Source organism: Meles meles, chromosome 13, assembly GCF_922984935.1.
Source record: "Meles meles chromosome 13, mMelMel3.1 paternal haplotype, whole genome shotgun sequence".
NCBI lineage: Eukaryota > Metazoa > Chordata > Mammalia > Carnivora > Mustelidae > Meles > Meles meles.
Window position 1 is genome coordinate 887,798 of NC_060078.1, and position 19,987 is coordinate 907,784.

At 45.1% G+C, this 19,987-nt stretch overlaps 1 protein-coding gene across 1 annotated transcript in view; it reads right to left on the reverse strand.

Moving 5' to 3' along the window:
* The window catches only part of ABCB10 (ATP binding cassette subfamily B member 10), a 35,747-nt gene that overhangs the window by 12,954 nt on the left and 2,806 nt on the right, over window positions 1–19,987 (reverse strand). Inside the window, exons 2-6 of the mRNA XM_046027084.1 lie at window positions 12,484–12,684; window positions 11,430–11,632; window positions 7,760–7,894; window positions 6,859–7,005; window positions 5,783–5,918 (exon numbers count right to left, since the gene is read on the reverse strand). Coding sequence (XP_045883040.1) covers window positions 5,783–5,918; window positions 6,859–7,005; window positions 7,760–7,894; window positions 11,430–11,632; window positions 12,484–12,684 — 822 coding nt within the window. The remainder of the gene's footprint in view (window positions 1–5,782; window positions 5,919–6,858; window positions 7,006–7,759; window positions 7,895–11,429; window positions 11,633–12,483; window positions 12,685–19,987) is intronic.

Consider the following 19,987-nt stretch of genomic DNA (forward strand, 5'->3'; position numbering starts at 1 on the left):
ATAGTAATCAACCACTGAATTAAAATCACAATGTCACAGAGCAAATCTACCTAGTTGAAAAACATACAATGTAAATAAAATATAACACTTACTTAAAAGGAATATAAAACATCTAAATATTCATTTTAAATTCCTATCCACAAAATCAAAACCCCCTTTTCAGTCACTCAACAAATAGAACTTTTACTAGGCTAAAAACTGAAAAAGAATTTGGAAATGTTAACTATTCCAACAATCTCTTTAAGGTCACCTTTGAACTATGAATTAAGACTTAAAGCAAACAAACTCCAAGTACACTAAGCCATGTAAACTGCAAGAATGTACACTTGTAACACTTTCCCTCAATAAGGATGCTGCAAAAATGCTATTCAAATATTCTTCCTAAGGTACTTTTGTTCATATATTTGTGGAAATTTGTGCAAAATACAGTGGATTAAATTCTTCAGTTTAAATTAAAAATTCACTGGGCATAAATAGATCCAGAGAAACAGAGTCAACTAATCTTTGGCAACTGAGAAAAGGTAGTTCAATAAAGAAAGGACATCTTTAACAAATGGTGCTGGAAGTACTGGAAATTCACAAGCAAGAAAAAAAAAAGAATCTAGACACAGACCTCACACCCTTCACAAAAATTACTCAAACAGTGAGATACTCCGCACACCTAACAGCATGACGAAAACTCAAGCTGCCGACGTGGTGAGGACGTGGAGCATCAGGAACCCTCGCTCACTGCTGGCGGGAACACAACATGGGACAGCCACTTTGGAAGGTGGTTTGGCAGTTTCTTACACTAGACATACTCTTGCCAAATGATCCAGCAACCTCACTCCTCTGTGTTTACCCAGAGAAGGTGAAAACTTACGTCCACATGAAAATCTGCCCATGGATATTTATAGCATCTGTACTTACAATTGCCAAAACTTGGATGTAACCAAGATGCCCTTCAATATGTGGATGGACAGATATACTGTGGTCCATGAGACAATGAAATACTAGTCAGTGCTAAAAAGAAATGAGCTTTCGAGCCCTGAAACTGGCATGGGGGAATGCTCGGTGCATTGTACTAATGAAAGATGCCTATCTGAACTCTGTGACGTTCTGGAAAAGGCAAAACTAGGGAGACAGTAAAAAGATCCGTTGTAAGGGTCAGGGGATGGGAGGAAGAGGCAGAGCACAGAGGATTTTCAGGGCAGTGAAAGTATTCTGTATGATGCTGTGATGAGAGATACATGTCCAGACCCATATAAAATACCCGGGAACATAACATAAACTGTGGACTTTGGGTGATAATGACGTGTCAGTGTTGGTTTGTCAATTATAACAAATGTAACACTCTGGGGGAGGGGAATGTTGATCGTGAGGGAGGCTGTGCTCGTGTCAAAGCAGGGGATATATGGGAATCTCCCTACTTTCCCCCCAATCTTTTTGTGAACCTAACATTCCTCTAAAAAAAAATTCTATTAATGCAAAAGGGAAGGGAAGGAAGGAGTTGAAGGTAGTTCAACACAGTAGAGTTTAGACTCTGGAAACTAAAAACAACAAAACAAAATGGCCCTGGATAAACAGTTTGTGGTCTCTCCACACAATGGAGCATTAGGGTCATGGACAGTAATGAAGAACCAAGCCATGTTACAACATGGGTGAACTCTGAAAACATTCTGCTCCGTGACAGGAGCAAAACGTACAAGGCCACATAGTACGGGATTCCATTTGTATGAACTAAAGCAAACACATGAAGACCCGAAGCAAACTGTGGTTGCTAGAGGTTGAGGGAGGGAGGGACGTGGAAACAGACTGCTTAAGGAGTGTGGGGTTTTCTTTTGAGATGACAGATATATTTGGGAGCTAAGGTGAGGTGGGGGTTGTGAATGCACAAAATATCACGGACCCGTAACTTTAAAATGTGATGTGAATTTCACCTCGGTAAAAATGAATCAGAAACAAGGTATCAGGGTTCGGTAAGAAGATGTAAGAGCATTCTCTGGTGCAAAACAAGCCCGCTTTTCAAACAGCACTTCTGGCCCTCTGTCGGCAAAGAATGCAAGTAGAATTTTCGTTTTTCAGTATGCGGTTCTAAGCAGAGAACAACATCTAGAAATTCTTATTTATTTAATAAATAAAATTTAATTTCTTGCTTACAGATTCATTATGCAATTATTCTGAACAGCGAGCGTCACCAAAACATTTAAAATCTAACTCAACTTCTTGAATGAAGTTCCTGTAGCCTTCCGTACCTGTCTGGGTCGTAACTGCGGGGTGACTGTGTGCTAGAGACCCCGCCACATCGACCTGCACCTCTTCTCCATTGGCACAGGACAGGTGTCGTGCAAGACGGCGGCCAGAGATATGGGATGGCCTGCGGCTCCGAAAGCAAGTCACCCCCAAACCTTGAGCACAAAGCCTTAGCAGCAGCTTCTACTACAGGGGAGGTAACCGACTCCTGGCAGATGGGAACCGTATGTCCAACCTACTTCTGTGCAAGACACAGCTGTGAACTTGTCAGGACAAAAAGTAAGGCAGTGAACACACCAAAACAGACGTGGTTTCTATCAGGCCACGTAGTTTGGAGAAAAGAGGGTGGGAGGAGCAGAGGGACTGAGAAAGATCAAGTCAGCTCGTGGCAGAAAACATTAAGATGAGGGGAGGCCTCAAAACTATAAGATACCTAGGAATAAACCTAACCAAAGAGGCTAAGAATCTATACGCAGAAAATTATAAAGTACTCATGAAAGAAACTGAGGAAGAAACAAAGAAATGGAAAAATGTTTCATGCTCCTGGATTGGAAGAATACATATTGTGAAAATGTCTATGCTACCGAAAGCAATCTACACATTTAATGCAATCCCTATGAAAATACCATTCATTTTTTTCTAAGAAATGGAACAAATAATCCTAAAATTTATATGGAACCAGAAAAGACCTCGAATAGCCAAAGGAATATTGAAAAAGAAAGCCAACGTTGGTGGCATCACAATTCCGGACTTCAAGTTCTATTACAAAGCTGTCATCATCAAGACAGCATGGTACTGGCACAAAAACAGACACATAGATCAATGGAACAGAATAGAGAGCCCAGAAATAGACCCTCAACTCTATGGTCAACTAATCTTCGACAAAGCAGGAAAGAATGTCCAATGGAAAAAAGACAGCCTCTTCAATAAATGGTGCAGGGAAAATTGGACAGCCACATGCAGAAAAATGAAATTGGACCACTTCCTTATACCAACATGAAAATAGACTCAAAATGGATGAAGGACCTCAATGTGGGAAAGGAACCCATCAAAATCCTTGAGGAGAATGCAGGCAGCAACCTCTTCGACCTCAGCCGCAGCAACATCTTCCTAGGAACAACGGCAAAGGCAAGGGAAGCAAGGGCAAAAATGAACTATTGGGATTTCATCAAGATCAAAAGCTTTTGCACAGCAAAGGAAACAGTTCACAAAACCAAAAGACAACTGACAGAATGGGAGAAGATATTTGCAAACGACATATCAGATAAAGGGCTAGTATCCAAAATCTATAAGGAACTTAGCAAACTCAACACCCAAAGAACAAACAATCCAATCAAGAAATGGGCAGAGGACATGAACAGACATTTCTGCAAAGAAGACATCCAGATGGCCAACAGACACATGAAAAAGTGCTCCACATCACTCGGCATCAGGGAAATACAAATCAAAACCACAATGAGATATAACCTCACACCAGTCAGAATGGCTAAAATGAACAAGTCAGGAAATGAGAGATGCTGGCGAGGATGCGGAGAAAGGGGAACCCTCCTCCACTGTTGGTGGGAATGCAAGCTGGTGCAACCACTCTGGAAAACAGCATGGAGGTTCCTCAAAATGTTGAAAATAGAACTACCCTATGACCCAGCAATTGCACTACTGGGTATTTACCCTAAAGATACAAACATAGTGATCCGAAGGGGCACGTGTACCCGAATGTTTATAGCAGCAATGTCTACAATAGCCAAACTATGGAAAGAACCTAGATGTCCATCAACAGATGAATGGATAAAGAAGATGTGGTATATATACACAATGGAATACTATGCAGCCATCAAAAGAAATGAAATCTTGCCATTTGCGATGACGTGGATGGAACTAGAGGGTATCATGCTTAGTGAAATAAGTCAATCGGAGAAAGACAACTATCATATGATCTCCCTGATATGAGGACATGGAGAAGCAACATGGGGGGTTAGGGGGATAGGAGAAGAATAAATGAAACAAGATGGGATTGGGAGGGAGACAAACCATAAATGACTCTTAATCTCACAAAACAAACTGGGGGTTGCTGGGGAGAGGTGGGGTTGGGAGAGGGGGAGGGGGTTATGGACATTGGGGAGGGTATGTGCTATCGTGAGTGCTGTGAAGTGTGTAAACCTGGTGATTCACAGACCTGTACCCTGGGGATAAAAATACATTATATGTTTATAAAAAAAAAATTGGAAGGAGAGGTGAACCATAAGAGACTATGGACTCTGAAAAACAACCTGAGGGTTTTGAAGGGTTGGGGGTGGGAGGTTGGGGTAACAGGTGGTGGGTAATAGGGAGGGCACGTATTGCATGGAGCACTGGGTGTTGTGCAAAAACAATGAATACTGTCACGCTGAAAAAATAAATAAATTAAAAAAAAAAAAAAGATGAGGGGAGGCCGGGGAGGAAAGCGGACTGTGGTCAGAAAGGCCACAGGGAGGGGACATGGTGGTGGGTCGATCCACTCCGAGGTAGGCCAGAAGACCCGAAAGAGTGTGCCCACCCAGGTGTGAGACTCTGCAGCCCAGCAAGCTCAACCCAGGGGTGGAGAGAAGGGCAAGACCACATCACCAGGTCCTCCTGAGCTAACTCTCTCACCGCCCCAAGCCACTCAGCATCCTGAACCGTCCTAATCAGGTTCTTCTTCAGGAGCAGCCAGCAGAACTGAAATGCTATTCTCAGGGATCTCCGGAAATCTCAGTCCAGAAAATACTGTCACTTGCCTGCAGATGTCTAAGGAAAGGCGTCTGCCTTCAAGCCCTGACAGTAAAAATCTCGGGTTGAGGAGACACTGTGGGATACCAGACTTCCGGTGACCAGACCTCGAGCTATTTGTCTAACCTTTCCGTCTCAGCCTTCAAAGACAGGAAACAAAAAGCAAGAAGTCACTTGCCCCTTGTTGGCTGGGGCTGCCGGAGAAGTACAGAAAAGAAAACATCGCAGACTTCACACAGATTTGCCTCTGTGGACCTTGCTTCCTTGAGCCGGGAATGGACGACAAAAGCTGAACTCTGAGAGATTCCCCACAAAAGCAAGCACTGTCTCATGCACTTTCTAATTTACACTTTTTGACTGTTCAGCAATTTTGAACAGGGCGGACTTCATACAAGAGGAATTTTATTCCCCAGTCAGGTCAGTCATGAAACTACCACTACCACAGGACTGTGGGTTTGTGGACACACCTGCTCAGCACTGTCCTTTCTCCTCCCCACCTTCTAGGGCCAAAGCAAACACACAGTCTTAATACTCGAGTTGGAATATATGGCTCCAGTATGACCCTGAGCTCTGTAAGCTGCAAGAGGCCTGTAAGAATCCTTCCCTGCCAAGGAGCTGCCCACCTACATGGGATCACATTGATCTTTCTTGTTTCAAAGTCAAGTTGGACTAATGTTTTAGGAAATGTTTTTTCAGTTGGAAGTTAACTGATGAGAGGTGATGCATTGGGAAAGTTAAAATTTTATTTCAGAAACAATAACCTGACTTTTAATCTGTAACTCCCAAATCTATTTAGATTATATACCTCCAATGCTCACTCCAACCCAGAAAGCATATAGTAGGAAGGATGAGAGTTCACCCACGGTCATCTGGGCACCGCCCATCAGCAGCCCTCCTTTGTACAGGACAGAAAGCACGATCAGGTTCCCAGAGAGCCCTGTCTGTCAAATGAAGGAAACAGAGACGTCAAGTGGGAACCAGAGATCTAAATTCTACAAGGATTAATACAGCCTATAATTTCCTTTTTGCATTTAACTATAGCAACAAGATTTTTCCAAATAGTTAAGTTTTAATCTGAGTTTCAAATAAAAAATATTTCTGAAATATTGCAGTGTTGAAGGAAACAATCTCATCAACATGAAAACCTAGAAGCTAGGACACCCATCTGATTCCTGTTTTACGCAATCCATTCAGTTTGCAAAGGAAAAAACACCATGAAGAACCCCCTCCGTAAGGAGGAGACGAGTACACAGCGAATATGTGTGCTTACTTATTCTAATGTGACACCCCAAGCAAAGCTGGATAAGAGACAGAGTCCCATCTGTCTGATCTGCCTTGAACGTTGTTAGGTGTGTGGTCTCTGGTCAGTGCTGCCTTATCTGGGCCTCTCCTTCCTCCGTGTCCCGAAATCGTGACCATTACCGAATCACCTGAAGTTCTTCCCAATTTGAACACGCTATGGATTTCCCCTCACGGTGACTCTGATTATTCTGCAGTGGGTCCCAAATTGCCTGCATCAGAATGACCCAGAGGCCTTCTCAAACAGACTGCTGGCCCCCGCCCCAGAGCCTCTGATTCCTAGGTCCGGAGGAAGCTAAGAATCTGCACATCCAGCCAGTTCCCAGGCGAAGCAGATGCAGGTGGTCTGGACCACACCGGCAAGCCTGATCCCACACTGTTTGGGATCAGTGACACTCATCATCACTGCCTTTTGTTACAGGTAGCTGTTTTCCTCTTCTTTCACAGAAATAGTTTATGAAGGCTCACACCTAGTCCTGAAGTGGAAAGAATTATTTTCTATCCATGACGAAGTCACAGAATAAAACTGTCTTTCAGTCATAACGTTCACCCTTTGCACTCTTTTCAAAATGATCTACTTACTGCTCCAAAGAAGAAAGCCCGAGCAAAGGCTTCTTTCCTTGCTAACTGCATCACGTGATCCATTTTGCCGGCGTATTTCTCTATTTCAGTCATTTCTTTCCCAAAAGCTCGAACGGTTCTTATATTTCCAATACGTTCCTCAGCTAGCTGGGAGAATAATAAACACATTTCAGGGAGAGGAAAGTCACATTTCAAGATTTCTACAGGCAAGTTAAAGTAGGACTCTCGTTTTTAAGACACTATCAGTAGAAAGCTGTTTAGGATACATGACTAAGTCAAAAACAGGCTACGAAGCAGAGAATATGAGCAATCCTATTTTTGCAAACAAATATTTATCTATACATACCAACACCATATATATGCAGACAGACAAACAGGAGGGCTAATAGACACTGAAATCTATTTTTATGCTGAGAAAAAAGATAAAAAGGATAGACTCTAAAATGTTAATAACATTCATTCTGAGAGACAGGGTTGTATGTGCTATTTTCCCTCTTTATATTTTCAGGTTTTCAGTTATAAACACACACGGTGTTTGTAACATGAAAATGTAAATTATTTTTAATTTTTAAAAAATACAATATTGGATACCATTGCAAGGCTTCACTTGTTAATTAAAAGGACAGAGTGTCATGCAGAAACTATTTCCAAAATATAATTAGCTTTTCCATCCTATAAAAACTGGTGAATGGTAAAGAACTAAGGAGTTCATACAGTGTTCAGTCACGTGGGATCCACTCCAAAGTAGAGTTTAGAAGCAGAGTATTTGACGTTTCTAGGATCTTGAGGGCTAATTGAAGAAAAGTAATTGAAAAGTCTAAGTATATCTCCGAGGGCGTGCCCCCTAGTACCCCACTCTGGGTTCCTTCTGGTGGAGACCACACAGGGGAGCAGCCTTTACCTGAGTGGCTTGTGCCAGGGAATCCTGCGTAAGTTTGGTTAGCTGCCGTAGATAACGTCCGTAAATCACAGCAAGGATGGATATTGGAGGCACCACACTCAAAACAAAAGTGGCCAGACTGGGTGAGACAAAAAACTGTCAAAAACAAAAGCCAAAGGTGTTCATTACACAGAGTAGCAAGACATTCTCATGACCTACTATAAGAGTGAGTGTGTGTGTGTGTGTGTGTGTGTGTGTGTGTATTTAAATTAATAGGCAGGTCTGAAGGTGCTGTCTCAAAATTGTACATCCCGTTTGGGTGGAACTTTTCAGACATCTCTTCAGCCTTCGCAGAACTCCATGGAAATGCAGAATGCCACACAGGGGTAAGAAGACAAAGCTGCTGAAGAAAGGACGGAAATATTTGACCCCGCAGTGCTGGACCATGGCCAATACAGTGCTGTTGCACAGCAGACCACTCTGTTCAACCACAGAGGAGGGGCAGGCAGGACAGGAGTCAAGGAAGGAGGCCCAAGCTGCTCAGTGCTGACCAGACCTCACCAGGAATTCTGTATTTGAGCTTGGATCCCCTCGAAGGCACTGAACAACTGAGCGACATGCCTCCCTGAAATGACCAAGACGGCAAAGACACACAAAAACCCACGTTGGTTGGGGCGCCTGGGTGGCTCAGTGGGTTAAAGCCTCTGCCTTCTGCTCAGGTCATGATCCCAGGGTCCTGGGATCGATCCCCACATCAGGCTCCCTGCTCAGCAGGGAGCCTACTTCTCTTTCTCACTCCCCCTGCTTGTGTTCCCTCTCTTGCTGTGTCTCTCTCTGTCAAATACATAAATTTAAAAATCTTTTTAAAAAAAAGCTGAGGAAAAGTTGCACAGTGAAATGCACAGTAACAGACAGACCAACCGATCATTTGTTCATTTACTCGTTTGACAGCTTGTTAACCCAATGCTTACATGTAGCACATGCCATTCCAGGCACCTGTTAGATAACTGACCCATGCAGAGTTTTATCCAAGGGAAGAGCTAGAGACCTAATGGGTAAAAGAGGGACAGAGAGGACTATTTCAGGTGTAACAGGGTCTTGGACGAGCAAGTGCACAAAGGCCCTGAAGCAGGAATTAGCTTGGCACCTTCAGTTTGTGGAATGACCACCCACCCCAGCCCCGAGCAAGAAGTCATACAGTCCAGCAGGGCCCCGGGATGATGGTTGCCAGCAGGACACACGCAGGGGGAGTGACGCGATCACGGCAGGCCTGATGGTTCTGGGGCCTGACAAGGCAGCTCAAGAAAACCATCCACATGAGGTGTCCTCTGCAGTGGGTCAGGAACTACACCAGAACCCCCGGGGGGACTGTCTCAGAACCACCCCCTTCTCTGTGCTCTGGTTCCAAGCTCAGTAGGAACTTTCTGAAGGTGCCCTGTCACCAAAAAGGGGTGTTGGAATAGCAGGAACACACATGTTAATGCAGGAAGGAAGATCCCATAATGTAAACGATGAAACCTGCAGTATGGTATAGACACTATTAGGTTCTTGTGAGCAGGCAGATCCTAAGTCACCTCCAGGGAGCCTGTGAGAAATAAAGAATCCCTTTGTTCCACCAGGGCTACAGACCAGATTCCAGGTGACACCACCCCATGAGGCCCTGTAAGGGCTGAATGTCTGTGTTCCCTCCAAATTCATATGCGGAAGCCTTGACCCCCAGTGTGGCTGTATTTGTAGATGGGACCCCTAAGAAGGTAATTAAGGTGAAATGAGGTCAGAAGGGTGGGGCCTTTTTAGGATAAGTGTCCTTAAAAGAAGAGACCCCAAAGAAGCTACCCTCTCCACCCAAGCCCTGAGGAAAGGCCATGTGAGCACGTGTCAAGGTGGCAGCCACCTCATAAGCCAAGAGAAGAGGCCTCACAATGAATCAGCCTTGCCAGTACCTTGACCTTGGACTCCAACCTCTAGAACTGTAAGAAATAAATCTGTCTGTTAAGCCCCTGCTCTGTGGTACTTTGTTAGGGCAGCCTGAGCAGACTAAGGCCGCTTCTGATTAGCCATCAGATTTACACTGAACTGTCTGAAACTGTTACAGAGGTTCCCGATTCTTCCTGAGTCCCAGAATTTTCAATATTTAGAAATGCTGCTTTTGTGTGGGACAGGTCTTCTTCCAGAGCCTGACTTCTCTCTTGGCTGGGAAAACACGGGATTTCAAAGCAGCTTTCCATTCCATAATCTGACCTTACCAGCTCAGCCTGCAACACTTTCTCTGGTCTGGATCGAGTGCTACGTGGAAGCAAAGAGGACATAAGCCTATGCTATTCCACTTGGGAGATGGGATGAATTACAGTCCTCGTTCTAGGGCTCTGGGACTGCACTGCTTAAGGTGACAGCATCACAGGGCTACTGAGCACTTCCGATGGAGCTAGTGTGACTGAGAAACTGAATTCTTAAGTGTGTTTAGTTTTAATCAAAATTTAAACTTAAGGGGCACCTGGGTGGCTCAGTGGGTTAAAGCCTCTGCTTTCAGCTCGGGTCATGATCCCAGGGTCCTGGGATCGAGCCCCGAATTGGGCTGTCTGCTCAGCAGGAAGCATGCTTCCTCCTCTCTCTTTCTCTGCCTGCCTCTCTGCCTACTTGTGATCTCTGTCAAATAAATAAATAAAAATCTTTTAAAAATAAATAAATAAATAAAATTTTAAAAAAAGGAATATTCTATTTCTGTTCAGTTACTGGTAAAGTTTTACATACATCTGGAAAACCTGGTACATCCATCTACATTTTCAATGGCAAATTCTATAAATCTAAGCGCAGATGAAGTATTTCCAATGCAAATCTGGTATCCAGGTTGAGATGCTCCATAAGTATAAGAAACACATGAATTTTCAAATCTGAACATGAAAAAAAAATACTAAATATCAGATTAATAATTTTTATAGAAATTACATGTTGAACTGATACTTCATTTATATTGGGTTAAGTAAAATATATTATTGAAGTTTATCTCGCCTCATCTTTCTTTTTGCTTTTTAAAATGCGGCTATTAGAAAATTTACAATTACCTGTGTGGCTCGCATGACATTTCTACTGGCCAGCAGCACAGGTCTGAAGAGAAACATGGTTTTCAAGGGAGGCTAACAGACAGGACAGTGCTCAAGCCACCCAGTTAAGGCAAGAAAGAGGCTGTGGGGGTAGAGAGAGCTCACCTCAGGACCATACAGATCTACTTCTGTGCACAGAAGGATGGAATTCATCCTCCGCCTTACATGAAGAGGAGAGGAAATGATCTCTTGGTCTTGTCAAGATAACACCGTCTTTTCTGGGGGCAGGGAGAGAATGTCCCTCACAATCTTCCCTCTAACCCACTGCCTGGCACCCAAAGGATTCCTTCCACCTGCTGCTTTCCTCTGCAACATTCTTTCACACATTTTTAGAAAACCCAGGCAATCATGTAATCTCTTCTAAAGGTAATGGTCCACTCCCAGATCAGGGCAGGCCTGGAGAAACGAAGGTGGCAGGGGGCCACACAGGAAGGCCGGCTCCACATCCCTGCTGCCCTGTGCCAGCCCTCTTGGCTAAGTGGCTCACAGGGTGATGAGAAGAGCTCAACTTGAGCTCCTCTCATGACTGAGAGGCCTGGCACAGGCCAAAGCCCTGACTAGAAGGTACCACACGGGCCGGGCCAACATACCATCATGCCAATGCCAACAGAAGCCTGGGCCCCCGCCCTGAGCCCATCTGAGAGGTTTTCGGTCACCGAACGCCCAAGGAGCACGGTGTCTGAGGAAAGGCGGTTAATCAATTCTCCGGTGCGAGTCTTGTCAAAGAAAGCAACCTCTTGTCGCAGAACAGAGGAGAACAAGGAGGTTCTCAACCTATTCACAATGCGCTGACCTGCAAAAGCAAACAGGAATGGCATCAGCTGGGGTGCAGCTCCCTCACAGGCAGCAGCCTGGCCCTGAGGTCCTCATCCTCTTCTGGGCACCGCAGCCTCTGAGGCATGTCTGGGGCCCTGCGTCCCCCACAGTGGGAAGGGACTTGCCCGAGCCCTGGCATACAGGCAGGTGTGCACGGGTCACGAGCACTGATTTCTCTCTTAGTAACCCCACACAGACTGTGGATGTGGAGGATAAAATACGGTATCTCCGAGAGATGTTTAAAAAGGAGCGTTTGCCAATAAGCTGCTAATTATGCTCCTCGTTGGCAATCCTTTTCTCCACTGAACTTTCGGAGAGTAAGCATGGGTTAATTATTTGCAGAGTGCTTTATTAGCTAGATGATGAGAAGCGACTTAGAGTCGGGCATCCCGGGCTTGATGATTATGATGGTAGTCGCCCACCTGTTAGCAGTCACGCCTCGTCATGGAAGTGCTGTAAAAACTCATCGCCCCCGTGCCTACTGAAGGGGAAGCACAAACATGGAGCAGATGAGGTTTGCACAGGTCCCCGAAGGAGGTGCAGAATCCCAGGCTCCTGACCAGGGGCCACGTTTGCAACCTCCCATAAGACAGGCTACTTCCCTCATTTTGCTCCATGCACACGGAGAGTTGAGAAGACAGTGCATGACCTAAAACAATTCGTAGCTCCAACAACTGGCCGCACACGGGGCTCTGTCCTCACTGAGCGTGCTGGGAGGGAGAGAGCAGCACACGGGTCGGAGCACAGGAAGCTCAAGCCCAGGTAACCCCGCGTGACTGCACTGGTCCTCTGGAATGCCTCGCTCGTGCAGGATGAGGGCCTTTTTACCTGAAGTCTGCATGAGGTAGACACGAACAGCGTTGGCAGCAGCACCGCACAGGAACACGCCGCTGAGCACCAGGCAGAGGTGGGTCAGGTCACGGCTGTAGTCCGCAGTGGGGTTTGTGTAAATGACATCGATGATCTTCCCCAGGAAGAAGGGAGCGGACATGGTGATGACACTGGACATGGCCAGAAACCCAACTGCGGCTAGAAAAACGCAAGCACTCTCAGGTCCGTGGGCACTTCAGCGAGGAGCAGGCGCTGACCTCGCCGAGCTTCTCTCCCAGAGCCGCTGTTCAGAGCACGTGCTACTCTCGGGCGCTGGGAGTTTCCTTCCTTTTGCTCCTGGACCTTTGACTAAAGGCAAGAATCCAGCGGGTTCTAGGGACAGAGCGAGCAGGGCAACTGCAGGGAGGGACAGGTCATACCCAAGTATCCGACAAAATGACTTCTGCTTTACCCAGGTCTGTCTGATCGTGTCTTCCTTACCGGGAATAACCAAGAACTAACTATGAAAATCTGAAGATCCGTTCTGACCTCCCTCCCGGCCTCTTGATTTGGTTGTTCAGCTCAGGTGACATTTTTCCTACATTCCTGCAATACTCTGTCATTCTCTGGCATCTAGCTGTGTCTTTGCTTGAAGATCAAACAATGCTGGTAAAGCTCTTGATCACGTCTACTATTTCTAAAGGCTATACAAAGTTTTGAAATCGTACACTGTAACTAGCATCCATGACACGCATGATATGATCCTTAATCTTATTGCTTTGGCAAAGAAAGCTTCAGAACACCAGCATGATATGAAAACAGATAATAACACAATTGTTCACACATATAAAAAACAGGGAAATAGAGTCTTAACTAGAAAGGAAAATACTGAGAAATCCAACCAGGAACAACATATGCCCCAGGCAAGTAAGTGCATTCATGACAAGAGGAATGCAAATTTATCCTACAAAGATATGCCAGTTTTCATCTATCGGACTGGCAAGGATGAAAGGGTTTGAGAACACACTGAGCTGGTGAAGCTGTGGGAAAAGCAGCATCTACACTGTCAGTGGGGGTGCGAAGTGGTCCAACTGCCATGGAGAATGATGGTGCCATTCTGGTTAAGATGTGAATGTACGCTCCCTTTGACCCAGCAATCCCACCCCTAAGGTTGTAACTTATACGCATTCTCCCATATGTGCACGCAAGACACGTACATTCGAGGACGTTGATTACAGCATCACTTATACCAGCAAAAGACTCAACGTGTGCAAACAACTGCCAGTGGGGAATGAGTTAATTAATTAAGGATCATTGATTTTACGTGTATTACACGGTCATTCAGAAGAATGAGGCAACTCTCCAGGTATCAACATCACCAAGATATACCTGTTAGGGAAAACAGCCTAAGACACAAATGTTAACATTTGCTCATTGGCTCTTAAGTTCATATACACACAGCACATCTCTGAGAGAGTAGTAAGAAACAGGTAACAGTAGTTCCTTCTTAAGACTGGGGTTGGGGTGGGTGCCTGGGTGGCTCAGTCGTTAAGCCTCTACCTTTGGCATGGGTCATGATCTCGGGGTCCTGGGATTGAGCCCTGCATCGGGCTCCCTGCTCAACTGGAAGCCTGCTTCTCCCTCTCCTTCTCTACCTGCTTGTGCTTCCTCTCTGTGTGTGTATCTCTCTCTGTGTAAAATAAATAAATAAATCTTTTTTAAAAAGAAAAAAAAAGACAGGTTGGGGGCGCCTGGGTCGCTCAGTCAGTTAAGCATCTGACTCTTGATCTCGGCTCAGGTCACGACTGCAGCGTGGTGAGATTGAACCCCACATCAGGATCTGCACTCAGCAGGGTGTCTACTTCTCCCTCTCTCCCTCTGCTTCTCCCCTGCTCCTTAAAATAAATAAATAAAATCTTAAAAAAAGAAAAAGGTTGAGGTGTTTGGGGCAGGGTACCTGCCACCGCATCCCCTTTGAGTTTGGTCCTACCTGGAACTCAGCAAGTGCCACTACCACCAGGTTCAGTGGTGAGGCTCCCAGATGAACACAGTGTGGACCGAGCCCTGGGAGATGGGGCTCTCACACTCTGCAAACAGCAGTTGCTTCTCTTTGTGCTTTGCCTAATGCTAACACTGCAGTTAAAGATACTACTTTGATGTGACCTTAATAAAAAGAGGGTAGACTGTGTTATTTACAATACTAAGATATGGAAGCAACACAAGTGTCCACCCACAGATGACTGGATGAGCTGGCGCGCGCACGCACACACACACACACACACACACGCACGCACGCGCACACACACACAATGGACTATTAGCTATAAAAAAGAAGGCGAGTTTACCATTTGCTCTAAGATGGATAGACCTAGAGGGTATTTTGCTAAGTGAGACAAGTCAAAGAAAGACAAATACCATGTGATTTCACTTATATGTAGAATATAAAAAACAAAACAAATGAATAAACAAAATGTTTTAGACCCTTAAATACAAGAACAAACAGAGTTGCCAGAAGGAAAGTGGGAGGGAGAAATTGAGAAAGTGAGAAACTGAGAAAGATTAAGAGGCCAGATCTTCTAATTACAAACTAAGTCACAGAGACCAAAGTTCAGCATAGGGAACATAGTGAATAATACATTATTAAATGTTGTTTGGTGACAGATGGTGACTACCCTTATCACGGTGAGCACTGAGTAACAGAATTAGTGAGCAAATATATTATACACCTGAATTAATATAACATTGTACACCCACTATACTTCAAGTAAAAAATCGTTTTTATACTTAAAAAGAGTACAGAGCAAACTCAGTGTCAACAGTTTTAATTGGCAGAGCTCTAGGAGAAAGCAGAGTCTTTTAAGTAAGGAACATTTCACACAACCACTCTCTTCGTTCCTCGAGGCCTTCTGACATCTTCTGGAGAAGATCTACTCTGACAACCTTATTTTAAATAAAGTTATCCAGGGCGCCTGTGTGGCTTAGTGATTAAGTGGCTGCCTTCGGCTCAGGTCATGATCCCAGGATCCTGGAATCAAGCCCTGCAGGGCGCAGCGGGGAGCCTGCTTCTCCCTCTCCCTCTGCTGCTCCCCCTGCTTGTGTTCTCTCACCCTCTGTCAAATAAATATATAAAATCTTTAAAAATAAAATAAAATACAGATACCCCAAACTGGCTGTCCCACTCCCTCTTCATTTTTCTCCTAGGCCACCCCCCAACTTCTGGCATTCTAAATGTTTCACTTATGTATTGTCTGTCTCTCCATTTGAACATAAACGATTTTTAAGAATTTACTCTTAAGTAAACTCTACACCCATCGTAGGGCTGAAACTCACAAACCCAAGATAAAGAGTCACAAGTTCTTCTGACTGAGCCAGCCAGGTGCCCCAGGACATAAAAGATTTTTGTCTGCTTTGTTCACTGCTGTATCCCCACCTGACATACAGTAGAAGTTCAATAAATATTTATTGAATGAATGAACAAATAAATTGAACTTTGGCAAAGAAGGCACAGAAGTGTATCGGACCAAAGTTCCTCAGTTGCCTAAATCGGAACGTTAAGATCTGGTGCTCAGAAAATCCAGATGGAAATGACTCTGCCGAGAGCCAGAAAGTCCCTGTGTCTGGCTTAAAATCCCATAACCACAATTTAACTTAATAATATGAACCTGGCCAAGGGCCATTGCACTTTGCTATAAGACCTGGGGTCTTGTTTCAAAATGCCATGCTCCTAAGGACAGGGCCCAGAGGGACTATAGAGCACGCCCAGCTCCCGCGAGACACGGTACCCATCTTTTAACGGGTCATCTGACCATTAGGCAGGGTTCAGGACTACAGATGAAACACAGAAATGAGTCCCCGCCACTGTCTGAAGCATGTGGTAGGCACTATCTCCTTGAATCCTCCCCAAACCCCTTTTATCCACATTATTTCAAAGGAAACTCAAGCACAGAGAGGTGAGGGAGCTTGCCCAAGGTCACCCAGTTCATGTAATGCAGAACCACACTGAAATAAAGCCTTCATCTCACTACATTCGAAGCAGAGAAAGGGGCACAAGCCTGGGGGTTGGGGCAGGCCAGGAAGCAGAATGGCTGCGGGACAGAGTTGGGACAGGGACCTCACGGTGCAAAGGAAGAAATACTGAGAAATGAAGTGGAGAGGTACTGGGTTCTAGATCACAGCATGGCAGAAGGAACCTGCAGAACGGCGGGCTAAGAGGGCGCTGCGTTGGGTAATGCTGCAGTCAGCTTTGCATTTCATTTATTTATTTACTTAAAGATTTTATTTGTCAGAGAAAGAGCGCACAAGCAGGGGGAGGAGCAGGCAGAAGGAGAAGCAGACTCCCAGACAAGGAGCGTGGGATAGGACTCAATCCCAGACTCCTGGATCACCACCTAAGCTGAAGGAAGACACAACCAGCTGAGCCACGCAGGTGTCCCCAGCTTTGCATTTTAAATGATCCACTCTGACTGCAGGCCAGAGGCCAGCTTGTTGCCTAACAGAGGCTCCTTATAACATGCTATTCCACAGCTCCAGGCAAGAGCGACTGGTGGGAACTGGGATAGGGGTCGAGAGGACAGGGAGGGTGACAAGGGCTGGAGATATTTTTAAGAACTAGGTGCTACAGGACCTGGGGATTGGCTTGATTTGGGAAGCATGATAGGAAGATAGGTTCTAAACTGGACCTCGCTCTGCCATCTAGCTGTTTGACCTCCAGTGAGTCACTTAACCCCTCTGTGCCTCAGTTTCTTCATCTATAAAATGGCAATAAAGTTATACCTCCTTCACAGAAACATTACAAGGAGTAAATTAAGTACATATATGTGAGGCATGGGATACAGAGCCCAATATCTAGCAAACAATAATTAGCTATTATCTTCATTACTGTTAGCTTCACAAGGCACCAAGAATGTCTCCGGCTTTGGCAAAGGGGTTCACACAGCAGCCCACTCTCGGGGAGAAGTGACAGAGCAGAAAAGGCAGCTTTGGGGAGGAAGGCAACTTTGGTTTTTGGACACGTTGAGTGTTCAAGCGTCTACGACACTCTCCGTGGATGCAAGGTGCGCATCATGGGGCACAAAGGAGGAGAGGATATTGCAGGTTAGAGGGTGAGGTGAAGAAACCTGGCATGTCAGCTGGATGGGGAAGGAAGAGAAGGCATCAGGAGCTGGCAGGCTAGCAGGAAACAGAGTTTAGGAAACTGCTCAGGCTCATGGAGCAATCTGCAGAACAAAGATCTTCCAGACTGCCAGCATGTGCTAAAGACAGGCATCTGGGACGTATCTGCAACGGTGGGAGGAATGCCTTTGAGTCCAGCACTCGGCATTCAGTGGACAGAAGACGGTGGTCACCTATGTACTTCCAAATCTACTGCCACATTAAAAGAGTAAGAGTGGGTAATACTAATTTCAACAGTGTATCTGATCCAATATACTCAAAATATCGATCAACCTGTAATCAACATAAAAATAATGAACCCTACTTCTCTTCACACCGAGTTCTTTTATTTTTTATTTATTTTTTTAAAGATTTTATTTATTTGACAGAGAGAGAGATCACAAGTAGGCAGAGAGGCAGGCAGAGAGAGAGGAGGAAGCAGGCTCCCTGCGGAGCAGAGAGCCCGATGCGGGGCTAGATCCCAGGACCCTGAGATCATGACCCGAGCCAAAGGCAGCGGCTTAATCCACTGAGCCACCCAGGCGCCCCATTATTTTTTATTTTTTTTAAAGATTTATTTATTTGACAGACAGAGCACACCGAGTTCTTTTAAAATATGGTATGCATGGTTTGCTTCAATCAATTCTAACACATTTCATAGCACAGCTACAGAATGTTCACGTTTTCTTTGAAATGTGCTATTTCCAGGGCAAACAAACGTCCTCAGCTTTCCGGAGCAGTCTCAGTTTCAGAGGCTCGGCCCCCTGTGCCAGCAGCCCTGTCCTTGGTACAGCGTCTGTCCTGACTTGGGCTTCAGGAAATAGCCACTCTAAGCACTGCTCACCCTCTCTTTGCTTTCTGCATTCAGTGGTTTCGTCACTCTGTTCTTTCTGGTCCCTTCATAAAAGAAATAAAAAAATTCAGCAAAAGCTCCTGGTGGGCATCGGGTTCTAAGAACAGTCCTAATCTCAAACCACACAAGCCCTTATCAGTATTTTAAACGAGAGGCACCCTCCCCAGTTCTCCACAGAGGCCTCAACTGAACAGCGCGGGTGGAGGGCTGGAGGGGTACCTTGCTTGCACCGTGTAACTGGGTGTACCTGCAGGCTGGCATTGTCATTATAACCTCACAGTACTCCAACGACCCACAGCTCACTCCTGGTATCAATTTACGCAGTGTTCCCTGCCCCTAACCCAATGGGATGGCTAAAGCCCTCCACAGCCTCCCTCTATCTGCCAGATGCAGCAAGGGGCTCGGACAAATTACTTCTTATCCCAGCAGTCCACCCACAGGGGCTCCCCAGCGAGCTCCTATATCTTTTAAGACTCCTCTGGCCAAGGTGATAAGAGAGACACGGGAGAGCAACTTTGTGGGCCATGGCTATAGGAAGATGGCTGCGAATTCCTATACCAAGTGAGCCTCAGGGACAGGGAGCACGGGGCCGGTGAGAGGACTGCAGTGCCTTTTGGAGGAGGATGGGAATAACACTAAAACTCTGCTCCACACACATCTGGAAACATTTCAAGTGGTAGACCCTGATTTTAAAGTTTCTGATATAAATTAATTCAGATCAAATTTTCTGGTCCTCGACTTCAGGCAGCATACTGAGCAAATTGTTAAAGACAGAAGAAAATACCATTTATCAAATGTATAGCTGAACCATTGAGAAAGGATTTTTGCATTTGTTTTCCTAAAAATTGGCAAATTAACACTGGAATTGCTTTTCTTCAGCTCAGCTTTTTTTTTTTTTTGGTTTTTTGACGCGTGCGTGCACGCGTGCACACACACACACACACACACATGCAGCTCTTTATCCAAATTTCAAAGAGTGTGCCAACATCTGAGGCTGCTCTTATGATAATAAGTTACAAATTAAAGATGACACCCCACTTCCTTTTAGTCCCACAAATGCCAACATCAGATTGGCTTCAATATATCACATATAATGGCTTTTAAGGACTCCATACGTCCTAGTAAGGGTTTTTCATCAGATTTCTGTGTAAGATACAATATGTACTTATTATCTGTTTTAAAAAATTAGTGTATCAACCTCGGACTTTCTCAAATGACACGTTCACAATTACTCAATGAGGCAGATTAAAAATCGCTCTTCTCAAAGTAAAAGGAGGTACAGCTCTTGCTTTATTTAAAACTGTCTTCTCAACATACTAGCATGGTAGGACATGTTGGAATGGAAAGAAGGTACAGGGATGATGGTTATGAGAGAGGTAGGACTGGGCTACCCATAGTGCGGAGCACATGTGGGCAGCAGCAAAGCCTGATACCTAAAATACCCTCTCAGCACCTGATATTTTAGGAATAAAACAAAACTGGCTTTTCTTGGGGCACCTGGGTGGCTCAGTGGGTTAA